This window comes from Dipodomys merriami, unplaced genomic scaffold (assembly GCF_024711535.1).
Source record: "Dipodomys merriami isolate MVZ:Mamm:240054 unplaced genomic scaffold, mDipMer1.0.p SCAF_177, whole genome shotgun sequence".
In the NCBI taxonomy this organism is placed as follows: domain Eukaryota; kingdom Metazoa; phylum Chordata; class Mammalia; order Rodentia; family Heteromyidae; genus Dipodomys; species Dipodomys merriami.
This window is the reverse complement of record NW_027203126.1, coordinates 289,259-308,472: the sequence shown is the minus strand read 5'-3', so window position 1 is coordinate 308,472 and position 19,214 is coordinate 289,259. Positions and strand designations below refer to the sequence as shown.

At 56.9% G+C, this 19,214-nt stretch overlaps 2 protein-coding genes across 7 annotated transcripts in view; one reads left to right on the top strand and one right to left on the bottom strand.

Annotated features, from left to right (window-relative positions):
* LOC138829816 (forkhead box protein N4-like) overlaps nt 1-2,640 on the top strand; it is a 35,830-nt gene extending 33,190 nt beyond the window's left edge. Inside the window, exons 9-10 of the mRNA XM_070026341.1 lie at nt 988-1,356; nt 2,396-2,640. Of these exons, the coding sequence (XP_069882442.1) occupies nt 988-1,356; nt 2,396-2,640 (614 nt within the window). The remainder of the gene's footprint in view (nt 1-987; nt 1,357-2,395) is intronic.
* A 5,552-nt stretch (nt 2,641-8,192) lies between these two features.
* LOC138829826 (acetyl-CoA carboxylase 2) overlaps nt 8,193-19,214 on the bottom strand; it is an 82,976-nt gene continuing 71,954 nt past the window's right edge. For 5 of the 6 annotated variants that reach the window (XM_070026357.1, XM_070026355.1, XM_070026358.1 and 2 more), the window contains 12 exons: nt 18,804-18,914; nt 17,046-17,189; nt 15,530-15,650; nt 14,211-14,307; nt 13,904-14,000; nt 13,350-13,485; nt 12,473-12,650; nt 11,149-11,261; nt 10,580-10,734; nt 10,044-10,214; nt 9,797-9,933; nt 8,193-9,574 (listed from right to left, as the gene is read on the bottom strand). In XM_070026357.1, the coding sequence (XP_069882458.1) occupies nt 9,448-9,574; nt 9,797-9,933; nt 10,044-10,214; nt 10,580-10,734; nt 11,149-11,261; nt 12,473-12,650; nt 13,350-13,485; nt 13,904-14,000; nt 14,211-14,307; nt 15,530-15,650; nt 17,046-17,189; nt 18,804-18,914 (1,587 nt within the window). In that variant the 3' untranslated portion in view covers nt 8,193-9,447. Of the gene's footprint in view, nt 9,575-9,796; nt 9,934-10,043; nt 10,215-10,579; nt 10,735-11,148; nt 11,281-12,472; nt 12,651-13,349; nt 13,486-13,903; nt 14,001-14,210; nt 14,308-15,529; nt 15,651-17,045; nt 17,190-18,803; nt 18,915-19,214 lie in introns of those variants that run through there. The other variant, XR_011372746.1, reaches the window with a different exon arrangement.

Here is a 19,214-nt window from a genome sequence, read left to right as displayed (position 1 = left end):
CACATTTCTGTAAAATTTTCAAACTGTCTTTTATAAGCAAGAAGAAAGATTGCGTCCGCTGCTTTTTCTCAGGTCCAGGAACGTGAGGAGGAGCAAGGGGCACAGGAACGGAGTGTCCAATGGGGCTCTGGTCTGACTCATTGGCTCCCGGCCAGCTTGCGTGTGGGCGTGGCGGGGGGGGGTATGGGGTAGAGAGGAACCATAGGTAGGACCAACAGGCCTGGGCTGGTGCCTACTAACAGAGCTCTGGTCTTGTGGGACAGCTTGGGGGTCCCTTGACCTGTGATTTCATGTGAGATGCTGCCCTTCTAGATTCCAAGTGTCTTCTCTTTGTTTTTTGGTCGGTCCTGGGGCTTGAACTCTAGGCCTAGGTGCTGTCCCTTAGCAGTTCAGCTCAAGGCTAGCACTCTACCACTTGAGCCACAGCGCCACTTCTGGCTTTTTCCATGTACGTGGTGCTGAGGAATGGAACCCAGGGCCTCAGGCATGCAAGGCAAGCACTCTACCATCGAGCCACCTTCCCAGCCCAAGTGTCTTCATTTCTGAGGGTCACCTAAATAGTTCTTGGGATCCCCCCTCCCCAAAAGGTCCAGTCTCAGATTCTTCCGTCTACCATGAGACATAGCCAACAGCCCAGTGGCAGAGTCATTTATGTTTTTATCGAAGAGACTCCGGTTCTGAACTCATGGCAACACATCTTCAGGTCAAGGACGCCTTGAGTGTGAAAGAATCTGGTCTCAGTCTCCAGATCTGGGGTCTCTGCCTGGGCTGGTGTGAGGATCAAGCGGAGGCACAGGCTACAGGCCGGGGAGCCACACACACGGTGCTGAGGGGCAGGGGCTGGGCGATTATTGACAGACCCCTCCCATCATGACGTCATCGTGATGTCATCGGGGGCCAACCATCTGAGACCCTTGTGAAGTCCACATGGGGCTCAAACCCAGGCCTCACGCTGGGTTCTGAGGACCCTCTCCTATTTGTCTGCAGAGGAGCTGGACAAACTCATCTCCGACCGGCCCGAAAACTGCCGGCGTCCTGGCAAAGCCGGGGAGCCCGAGGCCCCCGTGCTCACTCACGCCACCACGGTGGCCGTGGCCCGCAGCTGCCTGGCCGTCCCCCAGCTCCCACCCAGGACCCTGTCCCTGCACCAGCAGGTGCAGCAGCAGGCACAGCTGGCCCCAGACTCACCAGCGCCCGCCCAGACGCCGCCCCTGCAGGCCCTGGCAGCGCTGAGCCCTGGGCCTCTTCCCCAGCCCACCATGGGCCGGGCTCCCGGGGACTTCCTCAACATCAGCGCCGACATGAGCACCGAAGTGGACGCCCTGGACCCCAGCATCATGGACTTCGCTCTGCAGGGTGAGGCCCAGGGTGGGGGAGGGAGTGGGGGGGAGCAAAGAGAAGAACATGGGGGGGGGAAGCTCAGACCGCACCATTGGCTCACTCACATTCACAATCCTAGCAACTCTGGGACACTGAGACCTGAGGATGGAGGTTCAAAGCCAGCCCAGGAAGGAAAGTCAGCGAGACCTTTATCTCCAGTTAACCAGCAAAAAGCTACAAGTAGAAATGGTGGTAGGGTGCCAACCTTGCGCAAAGAGCCAAGAGAGAGCTCAAGGCTCAGAGTTCAAGCCCCAGGCCTGGCCAAAACATAAAGGAAAGGAAGGGAAAGAGCCATCTGTCTGCCACCACCCACAGCCACCATCCGACACTGCGGCTAATGAGCTCTTGCTGTATACAAAGCCCCAGCCCATGCTCAACGCTTACTAAATCCAGTGATCTAAGACCGCCGCCATTTCCCGGCCCTGTTCCACCAGAGAACACTGAGCAGTGAGAAGTGAAGTCAGGGTGACCCCAGGTGACCCCAGGTCACCAGGTCCATGCAGACCTGACATTTAAAGCCTAGTCTCTCTGACCCCCAAGCTTCCTTCCGCCTCAGCTTGGATGTGTCAAACCCTAGGTGGGGGGGAAAGTGGGAGAGAATGAATGAATGAATGAATGCATGCATGCAATGTGCCAGCCAGTGTCCCCAAAGATGGGGTTGTTTAGATCAGCCTCTGCCTCTGGATTGCCTTGGAGTTCAACGGAAAGGGAAAGGAATGCTTTGTCCTTGGCTCGCTCTCGAGGTAGATTTTCTGATCAACCCCATTGTCTGCTGAGGCTGAGACAGGAGGGGCTAAGGATAGACATGTGGACACATGGAGACACAGACAGACAGACACACAGACAGACACACACACACAGATGGCTAGGTGGCAGGGTCCGGGACTAGAGCTTGGGGTCCCTCTGAGCTCTCTCTATGCCACATGACCTTGACTGCCATCCCCAGTGGGGACGGACCAGGCCCCCGCAGCAGCGACGCCAGCTCGCCTCACCCATATGCTTTTGTCTTTGCAAGGGAACTTCTGGGAGGAGATGAAGGACGATGCTCTGGGGGCCTTTGGGGACTCCCCACTCGGCTGTGACCTGGGCCCCGCAGCTCTGATCCCGGGGCCTGGCTGCAGTGACCGTGCCTTCCCGGATGTGCAGGTGACAGGCCTCTATGCCGCCTACTCCACTCCCAACGGCGCAAACCCCCCGGCGGCCCCCGCGGCCCCCCAGTACCTGGGCCCCGCAGGGAACAAACCCATCGCCCTGCTCTGAGATCCTGCAACTTTCCTGCCCTGCCCGCCCCCCAGGGGCCCCCAGTAGCTGATGCCAGCAGACCGGGTGCTCCCAGAGCCGGTCCCACACCACCCTGCCTCAGGCCCCGCGAGGACCTAGCTATGGCAGGGAAGCGGCTCCTCAAGAGGACAGAGGAGCGCGGATGAACGCCCCAGTCTCATCCCGCCCCTCCAGCATCTGAGATTGCAGCCTTCTTCCAGCCTCCGTTTCTGCCTGGCTAGTTTTTCCTGGAAGGTGCCAGAATTTCCGATGGCAGCCTCTGGGTCCAGGCTGCCCCTGTGTAAATGTATTTCTATTTATTGTGGCCTGTCCACCACCTCTGCGACCCCAGCCGGAGCCCCCAGGACGAGGCTCTTCCGTCCCTCGGTCCTCCTGACGCCTAACGGCTCCTCGGGGCCCCATGGAGCAACTCTTTTCTCAAACAAGCCAGCACTGTGTCTCCCTGAAGCGCCCAGTGGGTGGTGTGAGGGGCCCGGGTACCCGGCTGCGGTTCTAGTTTCCGTGGGTGCTGTGGTTTGGGGACTTCCTAAGGACAAATGACGGGCTGCAGGACAAGTAGAATGGCCCTGGATGGGAAGGAGTAAGCCTTGAACCATGTCGGCCTGCGGTGAGCAGATGCACTTGATGACCTGGTACTTGAGCCTAAGTGCTGGTTCTACAGGTGGGAGGCTAGAGCCGGCCCCCACTTTCCTCTCCCCACTCCCTGATGGGGGGGGGCTCCTCTGTCTAGGAGTTTTCAGACCCCACGCCCAGATCAGCCTGACCCATCACCAGCCCAGCCAGCTGCTGGGGAGGCTGACATCTTGGAAGTCCTTTCTAGTTCTAGACCTTTCCATCACCTTCCCCAGTAAATGCGGAGATTTAAGTAGCCATAGCATGAATAAAGGCTGAGCAGCAGCTCCGTGGCTCAGGAGATGAGGGGTGGGGTGCGGATGATGTCACAGCTCTGTGGGAGGCCGGGCCAGGGCTCGGGTCATTAAGGATGACGTCAGCATGGCCTGTGTTTCTGTCCCTCCGGGGTCGCGCTGGACAGGCTTGGTCTCAGCATGGGTTGCAAACACTGCGGAAGGCTTCAGGAGGCTGGGCGGGATGGAGCCCGTGTGTGCCAGACCCCGGCAAGGACCCCGGCAAGGCTCCGAGCTGCCCCGCAGGGTGGGCGGGGAGAAGACATGGAAGGCACTGACTCTCTCTCTTGGCACCCAGTGTGTGCCAGGCTCTGTGCCAGCCGTGGCTGTGAACACACCCAGCCCTCCTAGCAGCCCTGCGACGCTGTCTAACTAGGTAGTTGTGATGGCAATATTGCAGACGAAAAAACAGACCTGGAGGACCACAATGGGTGACTGGAGCCCCCGGATTATAGTACTAGGTGCATGGAATTAGTTGGACTTGTTTGTGTGTGTGTGCTGATCTTGGGAACTTGAACTCAGGACCTGGGTGCTACCCCCAAGCTTTTGTGCTCAAGGCTGGTGCTCTACCACTTGAGCCACAGCTCCACTTCTAGCTTGTTTTTTGTCTGTCATGGGGCCTGAGCTCTGGGCCTGGGCTCTGTCCCTCAGCTCTTCAGCTCAAGGTTAGAACTCTACCACCTGAACCATAGCTCCACTTTAGGCTTTTTCTGCTTATGTGGTGCTGAGGAATCGAACCCAGGGCCTCATGCATACAAGGCAAGCACTCTACCACTGAGCCACCTTCCCAGCCCACGTCCAAGTTTTAAAAAAATGGGGGGGGGGGGCTAGTCCTGAGGCTTGAACTCAGGGCCTGGGCACTGTCTCTGAGGTTCTTTTGCTCAAGGCTAGCACTCTACCACTTGAGCCATGGTGCCAATTCTGGCTTTTTTCTGTTTATATGGTACTGGGGAATGGAACCCAGGGCTTCACGCATGCTAGGACAAGCACTCTACCACTAAGCCACATTCCCAGCCCCCACTTCCAGCTTTTTGATAGTTAATTGGACGTAAGCGTTTCAGACTTTCCTGCCCAGACTGACTTCAAACCACAATCCTCAGATCTCAGTCTCTTGAGTAGCTAGGATTACAGGCTTGAGCCACTGCACCTGGCTTTTTAAAAACAAAACAACAACAACAACAACAACAACAAAAACCCGAAGTGAGAGAATGGTTTGCAGCTTCCCTGGGGGACAGGACTCTCAGCACACAGAGCTCCATGACCCAGAGAAAGGAAGGGCGTGGATGGCAGGTGGTGGGTGGTAGCTGAAGGGGGTCACCTCAGAAGGGGGTGCACAGAGAAGGTGTCTGCAGGGGCCCAGCACCTGTGACCCCACCCCATGCCTAACTCGGGGGGGGGAGGGCTGTGAACACCACAGCCCCCAACCACCCCAGCAATTGGTTGGGAGTGAGCTAGGCCATCTCCGTCACCCCAGGGCCTTTGCAGGAGCTATGGGAGCAGCTACCCTGGAGGGCTAAGTCGGAAGGACGGGGCAAGAGCCAGGGGTCACCTCGTGGGAGAGGTTGGGTCTGGTGACCTTGCACCCCAGGCAGGTGAGGGCCAACACAACCAGCACCAGAGAATCACAAACTCTAGGCAGAGCCCAGGTCACAACCAGAGCCCCAGGGGCCTCAGAAACCAGCACAAAGGCAGGGGGAGTGTGTGTGTAGGGAGGGGGGGCTGTCTGGAGTTGGGTACCATCCACACATCTGCTACGCGCTGCCCCGAGCCACATGAGCCACACACCTCTGCAGGCAGCGCTGCTGGGGCCAAGCACCAACTACTGAGAAGGCGGCACAGTCCCATTTCCCGGATGGGAAAACTGAGGCTCGGCGGTCATCGTGCCTTCTTTCCCCTTGCACGAAAACACAGCCACGATTCCAGCAACAAAAGTCACAGCCCTTGCTGCCACACGCGGAGCAGGGCGGGGGGCTAGATTCTCATGGTGAGTGCTGTGACTCAGTTTACCCCCATTGGCTCCCTCTACCCCCATGGGGCAAGGCTGTCATTATGCCCTGAGAGAAGGCTGAATCATCAGGACTTCGGTCCTGAATCCTGCGACCTGTGAGCTTGCCACGTGACCCAGCCGGGGAAAGGGAGGGTCCGGATGCCCATCGGCTGGGCCCAATGTGATCTCCAGGGGCCTGAATGAGGGAGGGAAGCAGATGAGGCAGAATCAGATCGGAAGGCACAAAGGGCGGGCTTTGAGACAGGAACAGGGTCACTAGAAATGGAAGGGACAAATGAATTCTCCCCTGGGGTCACTGGGGAAGGACGGGAACCTTGGCCCTGTGAGACCCAGTTTGGACCTCTGACCTCAAACTGTAAGATGATCACTTGCCCATCACGTGGCCATTTCACGGAGGGGGAAACTGAGGCCCAGAGACAAGAAGTCAGCCTGAAGGAGACTAGTAAGCTCTACCTATGGTGTGGAAGTCTGACCTCAGATCTCAGAACCCCCAGTGCTGGACAGCAACCCTGAGGCAAAATGAGCATCTATTATGTGAATGGGACCCGCCACTCTGCCTTCCCCCCTTGGGGCAATTCATCCTGAAGCTGTCCCTGCCCGCCCCCAGCGTGGCCCCTTCCTCCACCAGCTGCTCGGCAATGGAAGCAACTGGGAGAGGTGGGATGAGGAGACTGGGCCCCCCCACCCCCCTAGGCCTGGCGGGGAGCTGCCTCCTCCTCCTCCTCCAGGCCCCCTTCCTTCCATTGGCTCACGCCTCTGCCCAGCTGTGGATAGTTTGCAGCTTAGAATTGACTCCTGGGTGCGCTCGAGCTTTCTGCCATGTGCAGCCCCTGATGGACCCGCTGGGGCTGACAGGGCCAGGAGCAATGTGGGTTTTCTTTTGTTTGAAGACAGGGTCTCTGCTTGCCTAGCCCCAGCGATGGCCTGGAGCCGGCCATCTTCCTGCCAGGCCTCCCTTGGGCTGGGATTACAGGCGTGAGCCACCATGCGTGGCAAACAATCTGTTTGTAATAAGCACTCCTACTGACGTCGGGAAGAGGCTTGGGGGAAGGAGAGGAGAGTGTAGGGGTGGAGCAGGGGGGAGTCCCTAGCTGGTAAACCCATGGGCTGCAGAATCTGGAACATTCTTCCAACTCAGACCAAAGGAGCCCCCTACTTTTGCGCAGGGGGTTGAAAGGTGACGTGGAGGGCTGGGGCATAGATGGGGAAGACAGGCCGACATACCTCAGGTCCCTGCTCGCCAGGGATGAGCCTTGCGGCAGTCTACTGCTGCTTCCTCCATGGGCTAGAAGGGTCCGCCATGATCAGGCTGGCAGCACCACAGAATATACAGGAAGTGGGAGGGAGGGAAGGCAGAAGGGTGGGGCATGTGGGTATGGCAGTCAGGGCAGCAGCATCTGGGCGAACCACAGAAGCGGAGACAGAGCAGTGAGCACCCAGGTGGGGTCTGTTTTCCCCTCTCTGAGGCGTGAGGGGCGGCAGGTGTAGAGAGCAATGTCAGGCAGAACGGTGCACACCTGTAGTCCCGGCTTCCGGGGAGGAGGTAGAGAAAGGAGGAGCATCAGTTCTACGCAAGCTTAGGCGAAAATGAGAGCGACCCTATCTCAGGAACAAAATTACAGGTCAGGTCCCAGCGGCTCACCTCTATAATCCTCAGGAGGCTGAGATCTGGAAGCTTGTAGTTCAAAGGCAGGCCCGACAGAGAAGTCTACAAGACTCTGTCTCCAAAAATAATCAGCAAAAAGCCAAGCTGGAGGCAGGCCTCAAGCAGGAAAACGCCAGCCTTGAAAGTTCAAGGCCCTGAGTTCAATGCATACTTGCATGCTTGAGGCCCCTAGTTCAGTGGCCACAAGGAGTTGAAACACTCCTATGTGCCAAGGGGAAAAAAAAATCCTGGCAGAATAAAAGGCCTAATTGTCACGTGTTTTGGAGAGCTACTGAACAGCCTCAGGTGGGGGGGAAAGGGTAAGGGTCATTTGAAGGTTGGATCTGGGGCAGGGAAGGTGGCTCAGTGGTAGAGCACTTGCCTTGCATGCATGAGGCCCTGGGTTCGATTCCTCAGCACCACATAAGGAGAAAAAGCCAGAAGTGGCGCTGTGGCTCAAGTGGTAGAGCGCTAGCCTTGAGCTGAAGAGCTGAGGGACAGCGCCCACACCCAGAGTTCAGGCCCCACGACTGACAAAATTAATAGTGAAGGTTGGATCTGTGCCAGTTCCAAACTCTGACCATACCACCAACCCATGCCGAAGGAAGCGACTAGACACTGTCGTCCAACAGACTTGATTAGTGTCCCAGTCCCGTTCCTGTGTGACCGCAGCCTTGCCTCTTCACCTCTCTGAGCCTCCTGTCCGGTTACAGAGCAGAGATGAATGAAGATGATGGGGAACATGAAAGCTGGGGGGGGGCACTTCACTACTTCACTTCCTCCTGCGCAGCTAGCATTTCGCTGTTGCCTTCTGGGGCTTGGCAAAGGGGAAGATTTTTGAGAACTGGAAATGGGTCTTCGGCATTCCTCCATTCCTGCCTTCCCCCTAGCTGGAGAGACAGAGCATCCTCCAGATCTCGGCTGATGTGTGAAGATGGAGAGCTGGCCCTTATAGTAAGTCAAGGTCAAAGTGTTTCCTTCAAAAAATAGTTTATTCCGCAGGGCCCCCTGGCAGGCTGGGCCGCCGCCCACCGTTTCAGGGTAGCCGCTGCTCACTGGCTTGTCTTTGTTTCCCAGGGCAGCATCTCCTACGGGGCCCAGTGTCCCTCCACCCCTCCCCGCCCACCATCTCATCGGCCAGGGCTGTCATTGGCTGATGGCCACACACGATGCATTTTGAGCTCAGACGTCCTGGAGCATCCTGGCTTGTGGCGGCTTCCCAGGATTTGCACACGGGCCCACGTCACGCTCCTGTGCTCCATCTTCACACCGCAGGCCCCCGCCTCCCCACAGGCCTGGGTGGGAGAATCACAGCCCTCTGCACCCTGTGGTGGCCACAAAGCTCTCCTGTCCCCAGAGGCCCTGGTGCCCGATGGCTCTGCCTGTCCGTGCCAGACCCCACGGCGGCCACAGGGACCCTCCACGGGATGGCGGAGGTCATCGAAGCCCGGCTGTGAGCAGGGAGAAGGTCTCATGGCCTCTGCCCTCTCCATTCAAGCAGGGGTGGTGGCGGATTTCACAGGGGTGACCGTGAGGGGCCGATCCTGGCTAATTTGGGGGTGACAAGGACAGGCAGACCCGGGGAGGCTCCTCCAGCTGACCTCAGACTCATGGCACCGCAGCTCTCTCTCAGAAACAGAGAGTGTCAACACGTTCATGGCTCTGGCTGCCAACAGGACGGCCGCTGTGATTCACTTGAGGAATGAAATGCCATTTATTCTCTTAATAATAAATAATAAAAATAATACTAACCCACTCAGGCCCTTTCCTGGGTCTAAGAGCGGGCAGTATCTGATGGGCCTTGTTACAAAAATAGATTGATTTTCCCCCTTGGTCTTCCCCGTGTACGCAGCTAAAAGACGTGAGACGTGCTTTTAAGTGCCAGTCTTGGAGTTAAAAAAATAATAATAAATCTGAGAATAAACGATGCCCCAGTGTGACAGGAAAGGAGCTGAAAAGACAGGGAGCTCTGCCCCCAGCCCCCCCGCCCCCAGCCAGTCACCCCCTGCCCCCCAAGTGCGGAGAGGGGCGCCCTGCAGGAAGGGGGCCTCTGGCTGGCGGCAGTGCGCGGGACCCAGCACAAGGGTCAGCATTGCTGCTTGCTTTTCCTTTTGATTTTTTTTAAGAGCAAACAAAACCCTCAGGTCCTGGCAGGGGGCCCGCGGGGGTGAGCAGGCGGGTATGGCGTGGCTTCGTCACCGGGGTCCTGGAGCTGGCGGGCCGCTGGCTCAGGTGGATGCGGGCCGCTCGGCGCTGGTCAGCAGCTTCACCACCTGCGCCCGTTCGGCAGGGCTGAGCTGCTGGCTCAGGTGGATGGTGCAGTCCGCCGCTACCTCGGGGGTTTTCTGCACCAGACTGAGGGGACGGGGAGAACGGAGAAGGACCTGGTCACTTTCTTTTTTTTAGGACATAGTCCTCAGAGCAGGGAAGAGGCTCTGGGGAACGGAACCACACCCTGATTTCAAAGTTGGGGGCCTTCTAGGTGGGGCCCCAACATTTGGGGGCCCATCTGGCTACATTTGTAGCTTCTGGCTACACTGGAGTAGCCAGAAGCCAAGGCCGGCGCGGGCCACTCACCCCTGGATGGTCTTGAGCACCGAGTCCCGCTTGAGGTACTTGATATTCTCGCGGATGGTGGAGCGCAGGCCCTCGCCCTCCAGCCAGTGCTGCTCCAGCCACTGCACCACCACCTGGTTGTTGTCCCACAGGTAGGCCTGGGGAAGGGGGGGGGCATGGGTGTGGCTCAGACCGGCTGCTGGGCATCAGGGTCTCCCCAAGTCCCCAGTGCCGGCGCCCCCCCTCGCCCCCCCCACCCAGGACCCACCTTGACGGCGCCCTCGGTCTCCACGAACCAGCGGCGCAGCATGGACTGCACGTGGTCGTGACTGAGCTCGCTGCTGGCTTGCAGGACCTCCCGCTTCACCTGGTCCTCCAGCAGCCGGCGGCGCAGCCGCCAGTACAGGAAGGCCCGCGAGGTCCTCCACTCCAGCACGTCCTGGGGACAGGGATAAAAGAGCGGAGGGGGCCCTGGAGCCACCCGTGCCCTCCAGGGCCATGCACCTGCCCCACAGAGTCCAGCGCGCCATAGGCACGGCAGGGCCAAGGATGAAATGCACTTGACTGGTGCCTGCCCCGGCCTGGCAGCCCTCTGCCCTCCGACACAGGCCTGTGCCAGGGAGGCAAGGTGCTAGGGCAGGACTTGGGCAGATGTGGCAGGAGACCTGGCTTCTGAACCTCGCCCAGGTGCAATGTGAAGCGGCACAGGTTAGACTAGGGGGCCCCACACCTGGAAAACACCCACGGCCCAAAGCCTGAGCCCAGGCCTCCTCCAGAAACCCGGTGACTTTCAGATGCCCTTACCGAGATGACGCCCTTCTCCAGCATCCTGCCCGGCGTGTCGTGCAGGTCGGCGAACTGCACCGCCACCTGGTGGTAGATGGGGAGAAGCAGCTCTTCCCGCGCCTTCAGCCGGGCTTCCAGGTCCTTCCTGTCCTCGTCGGAGAGCTGAGACATCCCTGCCAGCCAGCAGTACACAAGCGGGTCAGGATGGCAGGGGTGGGGGACCGTCCCCCGCCCCCCAGGGCTAACAAGTTTGTGGGACAGGCCTGGCCCCAGGAGGTGTGGGCCTCGGCTTTCACTTGGCCAAAACTTTCCAGAATGCCATCATCCATTGCTGTGGGTAGACGTGCATTGGATTGGGGCACTGTACTACTCCTACCTTTGTTTTCCACGTAGCTGGGATTACAGGAGTGAACTGTTGTGCTCAGCCTCCCCCTCCCCCCCCCCGTTGTTTCAAAGGCGGATTTGGAAATTAGAACCATTTGAGAATCTCTCTAGTATTACATCTTTAACATACCAAAATCTACCAGCTGCGGGCCCGACGGGCGCCGGCCGGCCTCTACAAGGAGCTGCCCCTGAGCCTCTCTTACCCAGCTGTTCCACAAGCTTCTTGTAGGTCGGGTCGATCCTTCTCATGGTCTTTACCAGGTCCTTCCTTCGGAACTTAATCTCCACCGTGCCTTCCGGCTCCAGAACCCCCGCTCTGGACAAGACCAAGTGGGCTGGGTGTGGGAGGCATGGTCTCACCAGCTCCAGTTCGGGGAGGCGGAGGATGGACACGAGCGGTTCCCATATCGGTCCTGAGCTCCTCCTCCCAGAAGCTGTGCATCTCTGCATGCATTCCCTTCCCCTCTCTGGCCCTCTGGGTCTCTATCTGCAGAGGGAAGGGCTGATCAACTCTTTAAATCACTATTTCTTGAAGCTGGCGGAGTCCTTCGACTTTCTCTGTGACTTGAAATCTTTGGACTTCACCCTTCCTGACTTTGCTAACTTCAGCTCTCCTAAGACCAAGACCCAGTTCCTAGTCTCCTTAGTGCTCACGAGACACAGTGAGTGCTCACTGTGGCCCCGAATAAGCAGCTTCCTCTTCCCAGCCTTGTCACTCACCCCTCAGGGTCCCTGGCTTCTTTCTTCCCATTAGCCTGGAGGAGTACCACACAGGCAGCTCTGAGCTTCCTAGTGGCCAGAGTGAAAAGTGAATACCCATCCTACGGGAATGTGGCTCAAGATCCCAAATCACCCTGGAGGACTGAGGTCCGCAGCAACCCATGAAGACACCTGGGCACCAACGCTCGACAGGCCCTACTCATCCGCCACCATACCACAACTCTCAACGAAAAGCCTGGCGCATAGTAGGCACTCAAATCCACTGACTCGGTGGATGAAGCCGTGAACTACATCTTAGGGAGAACTACTCTGCAGCCCTGTACATCCGTCACAGCCTGAAGCAGAGTGTTCACTCTGAAAGCAGCATTTACTAGGCTGGAGGCATTTCTGTCACCTTCTTCTCTAAAAAGACCTGCTGTCAAAAAATCCACTCCCCTCTCCCCCAAAGGATGGGCCAAAGGTTTCTGTGCCATGAAGACAGTATCCTGGCCGTGCATCATTGTTCAGTCATTCATCCAGCCAGTATCTCCAGCCCATCTGACAGGAGTCACATACCATACTAGGCCCAGAGTCTAGTGAGAGGGTCCTAACTTGTATTTCTCTTTTCATCTTGGCTTCCAGGAAGCTCAGGCATGCCTGGTCTTTCCTTTATATTTATTTTCTAATTGCAAACTTCCTGGGGAAGGAGGTGAATAGGAAAAGACAATGTCTCCAGCTCTTAAAGGCACGCACTGCCTTGGTTGGTGAGCCTGCTGTCCTCCAAGCCCGGATAACACCCTGTGATCCCCAGCAGGGCCGTACACCCACCTGCTCTCCCTGTCCGCATACATCTCAATGCACAGGGGGTTGATGGTGGAGTCGAGGACCACCCAGGAGCCCCCGCGGAGCTCGGCGTAGGGGGGTATGTAGATGAGGATGGGCTGTGTGTACTGCCGGAGGCCGTCCACGATGTAGGCCCCGAACTTCACCACCTGGTCGTACATGTCTGCAAAGGAAGACCTGCTCGGGCTCACAGCCCACACTCGCCCACCCATGAGGCCTCGGGGCGGAGGGGGGGTGTCCCAGGGCCCTGAAAGCATGTCCAGCCACGGGCCCTGGGTGGGGAATCAGGGCAGGGCCAGGCGCAGCCTGCACACCTCTCTCTGGCAGGGTCTGGCTCTGTGGTGACTGTCCCCACCGGGTCCCTTTGAGACTATGACATAGGCCCCTGTCCTCGCCCACAGGAAGCCCAGCCCTCACATCCCATCCAGATACTTCCCTCCACCCACCCGCCACAGTCACCATAAGAACATGTGGAGCCAGGTGCTGGTGGCTCATGCCTATAATCCCAGCTACTCAGGAGGCTGAGATCTAAGGATGGTGGTTCAAAGCCAGCCCGGGCAGGAGAAGTCTATGAGACTCTTTATCTCCAATGAACCACAGAAAACCAGGAGTGGTGCTGTGGCTCAAAGTGGTAGAGCAGTAGCCTTGAACAAAATTGCTCAGGGACAGCACCCAGGCCTGGAGTTCAAGCCCCAGGACTGACCACAACAAAACCAACCAAAAAACAAAACAAAAACCAACCAACTCTGCTGGGCCCCTCATCTAGGCAATGGTAGCCTTGGGCCTCTGGGGGGCTGTTGGCTGGCAGGGGTGAAGGGTGAATGGAAGGCTGGGGTGCGGGCACTGGGCGCAGAACCCTTACCTTTCATCCCTCCGGAGAAGCCCCTCCAGTTGGCGAAGATCAGCAGGGGCAGCTTCTCCCGGTTGAAGTCTTTGATGGCCTGCGCCGTTTTGTATGCGGAGTCCGGGAACCACACCTGGCCGGCCTGCTGGATGATCTGAAACCCAGAATGGCCTGGGTCACACAGCAGCGCCCCAGGGTCGGGGGCCACAGCCCCGCCCCATGCTACCTGACCCTTGTGGGCTGTGACTCCTGAGGGCCCAAAGCGCATCTGTCAGGCCCTCACGAGACCCTTGCTGCAGCCCAGCAAGGGGCCAAGGGGTCCTCTGGCCCCACATGGGCCATCAGTGACGCCATGCTAAGCAAACCACACAGTCTCAGCCTGGCTGCGCCCGGGAGGGGAGCACACAGGAAGGGGACTGCGGGACAGTGTACAGTGTCACGCGCCCCATGGAGGGATCGCAGGAGGGACAGACAGAGCTCCCACGAGTCCTCTGCACGTCCACCCTCCTCCCTGGCCAGACGCTTCTGTGGGCCGGGCCGCAGGCGGCGGCCACGGCTTCCCCGTCCCTCACCTTGGCCTCGGAATCCAGGTTGGCGGGGTCGGCAGGGACGGCCACCTCCACCGTCCGCGTCTCCACGGCGATGACGCCCACGGGGATGCCCCCCAGCCTGCAAGGGAGGGCGGGTGGGAGCTGGGAGGCACCCCCAAAAGGGCCACAGGCACTTCTGGGTGGGCTGGGGGCCACACTGCTGAGGAACAGGCTGGCGGGGAGCCGGGGTGGGGTTCACACACAGGCCCCGCTGGGCTCCAGGAACATTCCAGCAATGGGCTGGGAACCCCGATGCCCGGTAAGGCCCGTGGGTGCGGCCCCCACTCACCTCGCTCGGCCCGTCACCACCGTCTGGGCCCAGGCTGCCATGATCTCCCTGAAGCTGCCCTGATCGAAGAATCCACTCTGCCAAGCCCCGCTCAGCGCTGCAGACGGGAGGACAGAGGCTGGGCTGAGCTGGGGCTGGTGAGGGCCCCAGGATGCCCCCGGTGGCACAGCTGACTTCAATGTCTTCAGCCATGTGCCCTTCGCCCGCCACAGCCAGACAATCCCAGCCCTCTCCAAGCCACACAAAACCCAGCCACCCATGGCGGCAAAACCTACGCTAGACCTTTCTGGAACATCTGACTTTGCATCTGTCAACACCAGATAGTCTGAGAGGCTAACCACAGTCCTGCCTGCTGTCCTGGAGGTGGGGTTTTGGGAAAGACCACTTGGCCCTGGAAAATTCATCCCATGTCCTCCCTGGCATCGGAGACGAGAATATCGTCTTTGAGCCCCTGGTATCTACAGAGCAGAGAATCAGGACGGGGCACCAACCCCAGCCACAGCTGCTGCCGGTGCCTTAGAACCACAGCATGGCATGCGTGGCTGCCATGAGGAGGAGAGAGAACCAGGCCGGGGAACGTGTGCCCTGCTCCAGTCTCTGCCTCAGGGCAGGCCCACACTGATGGAGAAGCACTGTCAGTCAGAAGCTTTTCCACCAAGCTCTAAGAGGGAGAAATATCTCCCCAGAAGTGGAAGGCGGTGCTGTTTCTTTTGCTGGCCAGAGGCTGGGGGGCCTGTACTCCCGCACTGCATGGCTGGAGGGACAGACGGGTGTCCACAGGCGGTGGTATGGGGAATTCTACATTTGGGCTACGGTGGCGGGGCGGCTCAGCTTTCCTGCCCATTCTCGAGTGCTTGAGAAGGAGGATCAGAGCTTCAGGAAACAGCAACGTCCCTTTCAAAGGGGGCAAGAGGGAACAGGTGTGCGCATGCGTGTGTTTTGTAAGAAGATACTCATCCTGGGAAGCTAAGTACCTTTTGTAAGAGTTCAGCCAAACACAAAGAGACAGGGAAAGAGGGAGAGAGGGAGGGACACAGAGAAGGAGAGAGACAGGGAGGGAAGGAAGACACCAGAGCAGGTTGGAGAGGGAGGCTATGGCCGCTGTTGGGTCTCAGCTCTGTCTACTGATTCCAGAAATGAGTGGTTCCAACCCTTGTTGGTCTGCAGCTCAGAAGCGTGGAGTCAAATCTCCCTTCCCTCACTCCCGTCAGCCTCTGGCACAAGGGAATGAATATCTCTGCTTCCACCCAATTCCTTTTCCCCAGGTCTAGAAAAGAAACCTGAGTCCCAGGGCCCTGGCAAAATACTCGAGCACTTACTTGGGTGAGGTCTTCCCGCAAGCATCCACCGGGGATCGTAGGGAGCTCTGGATGGGACAAACTCCACATCTCTGTCGATGGGGTCAGTGGGTGTGATGATGGGGACTGGGCTGCGATTATCCTGGGAACAAAAGTCAGGTGTGCAGCTCAGTCCCCAGCCCTTGTCAGCAATGCCCACTGTGTGTGCAGGCTCCTCCTCTGGCTATGATTATGCCTACTTATGCAGTGCTATCCTCTCCCTAGGGCTTCTGAGACTGCTGTTCTGGTTGGAAAATGCAAAGATGGATTTCCCATAGATTCTCTTGAAATCTAGATTCTTGGACACCTGAGTGTTCTTATGGATTCGATGGAGACGGGAAGGGAATAAAAGGCAGGAGAGACTACAGCTGTAGCAGGGCAGAAACTAGCCTTTCAGAAATTGCTGTGAGGCACAAACGCCTCCTGGCCAAACCAATTCTCCACACAATCAGAAACAGCCTTTGTCTGGGGCCACCAAGTCTGATCCCTGAGCATCATTTCATGTCATTATCAGATTGATCCCATTTCATAGATGAGGAAACTGAGGCTCAGGAAGATAGGAAGAACTCCAGGACCACACTTTTCCTGATGAGGAAGCCAAGAATCCACTCCAGGCTGGTTAGGCTCTGCTACCCAGTGTTGCCTCTGTGGAGAAGCCGCCTCACCCTTCGTAAAGGACCAGCAGACAGCATCCTGATGGTGACACATCTGTGCCACCAAAACAGCGAGGCTTAGGGTTAGGACAGGATCAGAGAGGGAAAGGGGAAGGAAGAAAAGCAAACCTAGGCCCGGCACTGGTGGCTTACTCCTGAACCCTAACTACTCAGGAAGCTGAGATCTGAGGATCATAGTTTAAAACCAGCCTGAGAAGGAAAGTCCTTGAGACACTAATCTCCAAGGAACCACCAAAAAACTGGAAGTGGCATTGTGGCTCATAGTAGTAGAGAGCTAGCCCTGAGCAAAAGAGCTCAGGGACAGCACACAGGCCATGAGTTCAAGCCCCCCAGTTGAAAAAAAAGAAAGAGAAAGAGAGAGAGACAGAGATAGAGACAGACAAAGACAGACAGAGAAAGAGAGACAAAGAAAGAAAGAAACAAACAAAGAAACAAAGATGGGACTGGGAAGGTGGCTCAGTGGTAGAGCGCTTGCCTTGCATGCATGAGGCCCTGGGTTCGATTCCTCAGCACCACCTAAGCAAAAAGAAAAAAGCCAGAAATGGTGCTGTGGCTCAAGTGGTAGAGCGCTAGCCTTGAGTTGAAGAGCTGAGGGACAGCACCCAGGCCCAGAGTTCAGGCCCCACAACCGGACCCAAAAAGAAAGAAACAAAGAAAGAAACGAAGGAAGGAAGGAAAGAAAAAAGAGAGAGAAAGGAAAAGCAAACCTAACCTAGATACATGGCAGCACTTCCAGCTCCACCCCGGAAGTGACATGGATACCGATCAGGACATGAGCTTGACTGCAGGGTCTCCCAGGCGGGGCTGCCAGGGGCATGCCGTACCTTTGGCATATAGGACAGCCACTCCAGGATGGTATAGACGCCCTCAAAGTCATCGGGCACCGTGATGTGGGAGATGCCGTTGTGGTACATGATCTGCACGCCACCCAGCTGGTTGTTAGACGTGTAGACCTCTCTTCCCAGGACCTGCTTTCACCCAACATGGTTAGAAAGTCCTGCACAGCTCAGGCCTTCCGCCTACCGCACAGCCGCTCGCTCACGGGTCCCCCATTCATGCTGCACGTTGAAATCAGCTGTGAGTGTTAGAAAATCTGCTCACCCAGACTGCACCCAGGCTGGCCACGTCAGAATCTTTACAGGGAGCCCCCAGGCATCTGTGACCAACGTCATCATTTTTGTTGTTGTTGTTGGTCATGGGGCTTGAACTCTGAGCCTGGGCGCTATCCCTGAGCTCTTCAGCTCAAGGTAAGCGCTCTACCACTTAAGCCACAGTGCCAGTTCTGGTTTTCTGGTGGTGAATTAGAAATGAGTCTCATGGACTTTCCCGCCCTGGCTGTCTCTGAACCATGATCCTCAGATCTCGGCCTCCTGAGTAGCTAGGATGACAGGTGTGAGCCACCGGCGCCAGGCAATCTTTCTTTCTTTTTTTTTTTCCATGCAACTCATCTCAGAGTTTTTTGATGTTGTAGCCAGATGTAGTGGCCATGCCTGAAATCCCAGAGCTTAGAAGGTTAAGGCAGGAGGATCATGTGTTCTAGGCCAGCCTGGGCTAGGTAGTGAGTACAAGCCTCGCCTGAGATACATAAGACCATTGTCTCCCCAAACCTCCCTCAGAGCCTGACTTTGAGCCCCTTCCTGGGATCTGGGCAGACATTAGATATGGGGACTGCACAGCAATGCAGAAAACCTTTCAGTGTTTCAAAATAACTGCACAGTCACTAAAGTTAACCATGGGAATTCAGAACACAAGAGAGTATTGCACCAAAAGTATAGAAGCACCAACATTGCTTGGAGGTCTTTCTCTGCAAAGTATAATACAACTTTAAAGTTAAAAAATAAAAAAGACGTGCTGGGGAGGTGGCTCAGTGGTAGAGCACTTGGCTTGCATGCATGAGGCCCTGGGTTCGATTCCTCAGCACCACATAAGCAGAAAAAAAAAGCCGGAAATGGCACTGTGGCTCAAGTGGTAGAGCGCTAGCCTTGAGCTGAAGAGCTGAGGGACAGCGCCCAGGCCCAGAGTTCAGGCCCCACAACTGGACCCCCCCCCAAAAAATAATAATAAAATAAATAAATAATAAAAAAGACAAGAGTAGTGGGGCATGATGGCTCACACTTATAATCATAGCGACTTGAAAGGTAGAGATCAGGAGGACTGGGGTTCCAGGCTAGCTCAGGCAAAAAGGTCATAAAAATCCTCATTTCAACCAATTAAAAAAAAAAAAGCTGGGTGTAGTGGCATGTGCCATCAACCTAGGTAACACGGGAATCCTAAATAGGAGGTTCGAGGTCTAGGCCAACCAGACCAAAAGTGAGATCTTATTTGCAAAGTAATGGAAGCAGAAGGAACTGGGGTATGATCCCTGGGGTAGATGGCGGAGGTGGAGTTGTCTGTCTGGCAAGTATGAGGCCCTGAGTTCACAAATGCCAGGACCATCACCACTAGAATTCCTTCCTCCCCCCCCCCCCCCAGCCACCCAAAAAAAGTAAATCAGGAACTTAGTTCCAGAAGAAGAATAACTTATTTGGGATCATGAGGGCCCCCAGACAACTACAAATGGCCCTGAGGCCCCATCTCGTCACCTTGTTGAGGGCACTCGCGCCCGTCAGGATGATGTGGGAATTGTCCACCTGAATCACTCTCTGGCCCAGGCGTACCAAATAGGCCCCAATGCCCAGGGCTCGGCAGGTGACCTGTGGAGACAGAACCCCTTTACAAGGACTCCACCCTCAGCGGGCAGAGTTCAAGACCCTGTTGGTCACAAATGAAAAGTTAGGTTTTAGCCAGTGGCAACCTGACGTAGGCCCACACAGCCAGGCAAGAGGCTATTTAATCTTCGAGACACAGTTCAGAGCTTGGCTCCGGATACTGTGTTCTCAAGTGTCCTCCAATGGCTGTGTATTACGGCCTTGGCAGCAAGGCCATGAAGAGGACCCTGGGATTCCAGCCCCTCCTCTTATTCCTGTAATCCCAGCCCTTGGGAGGCTGAGAGG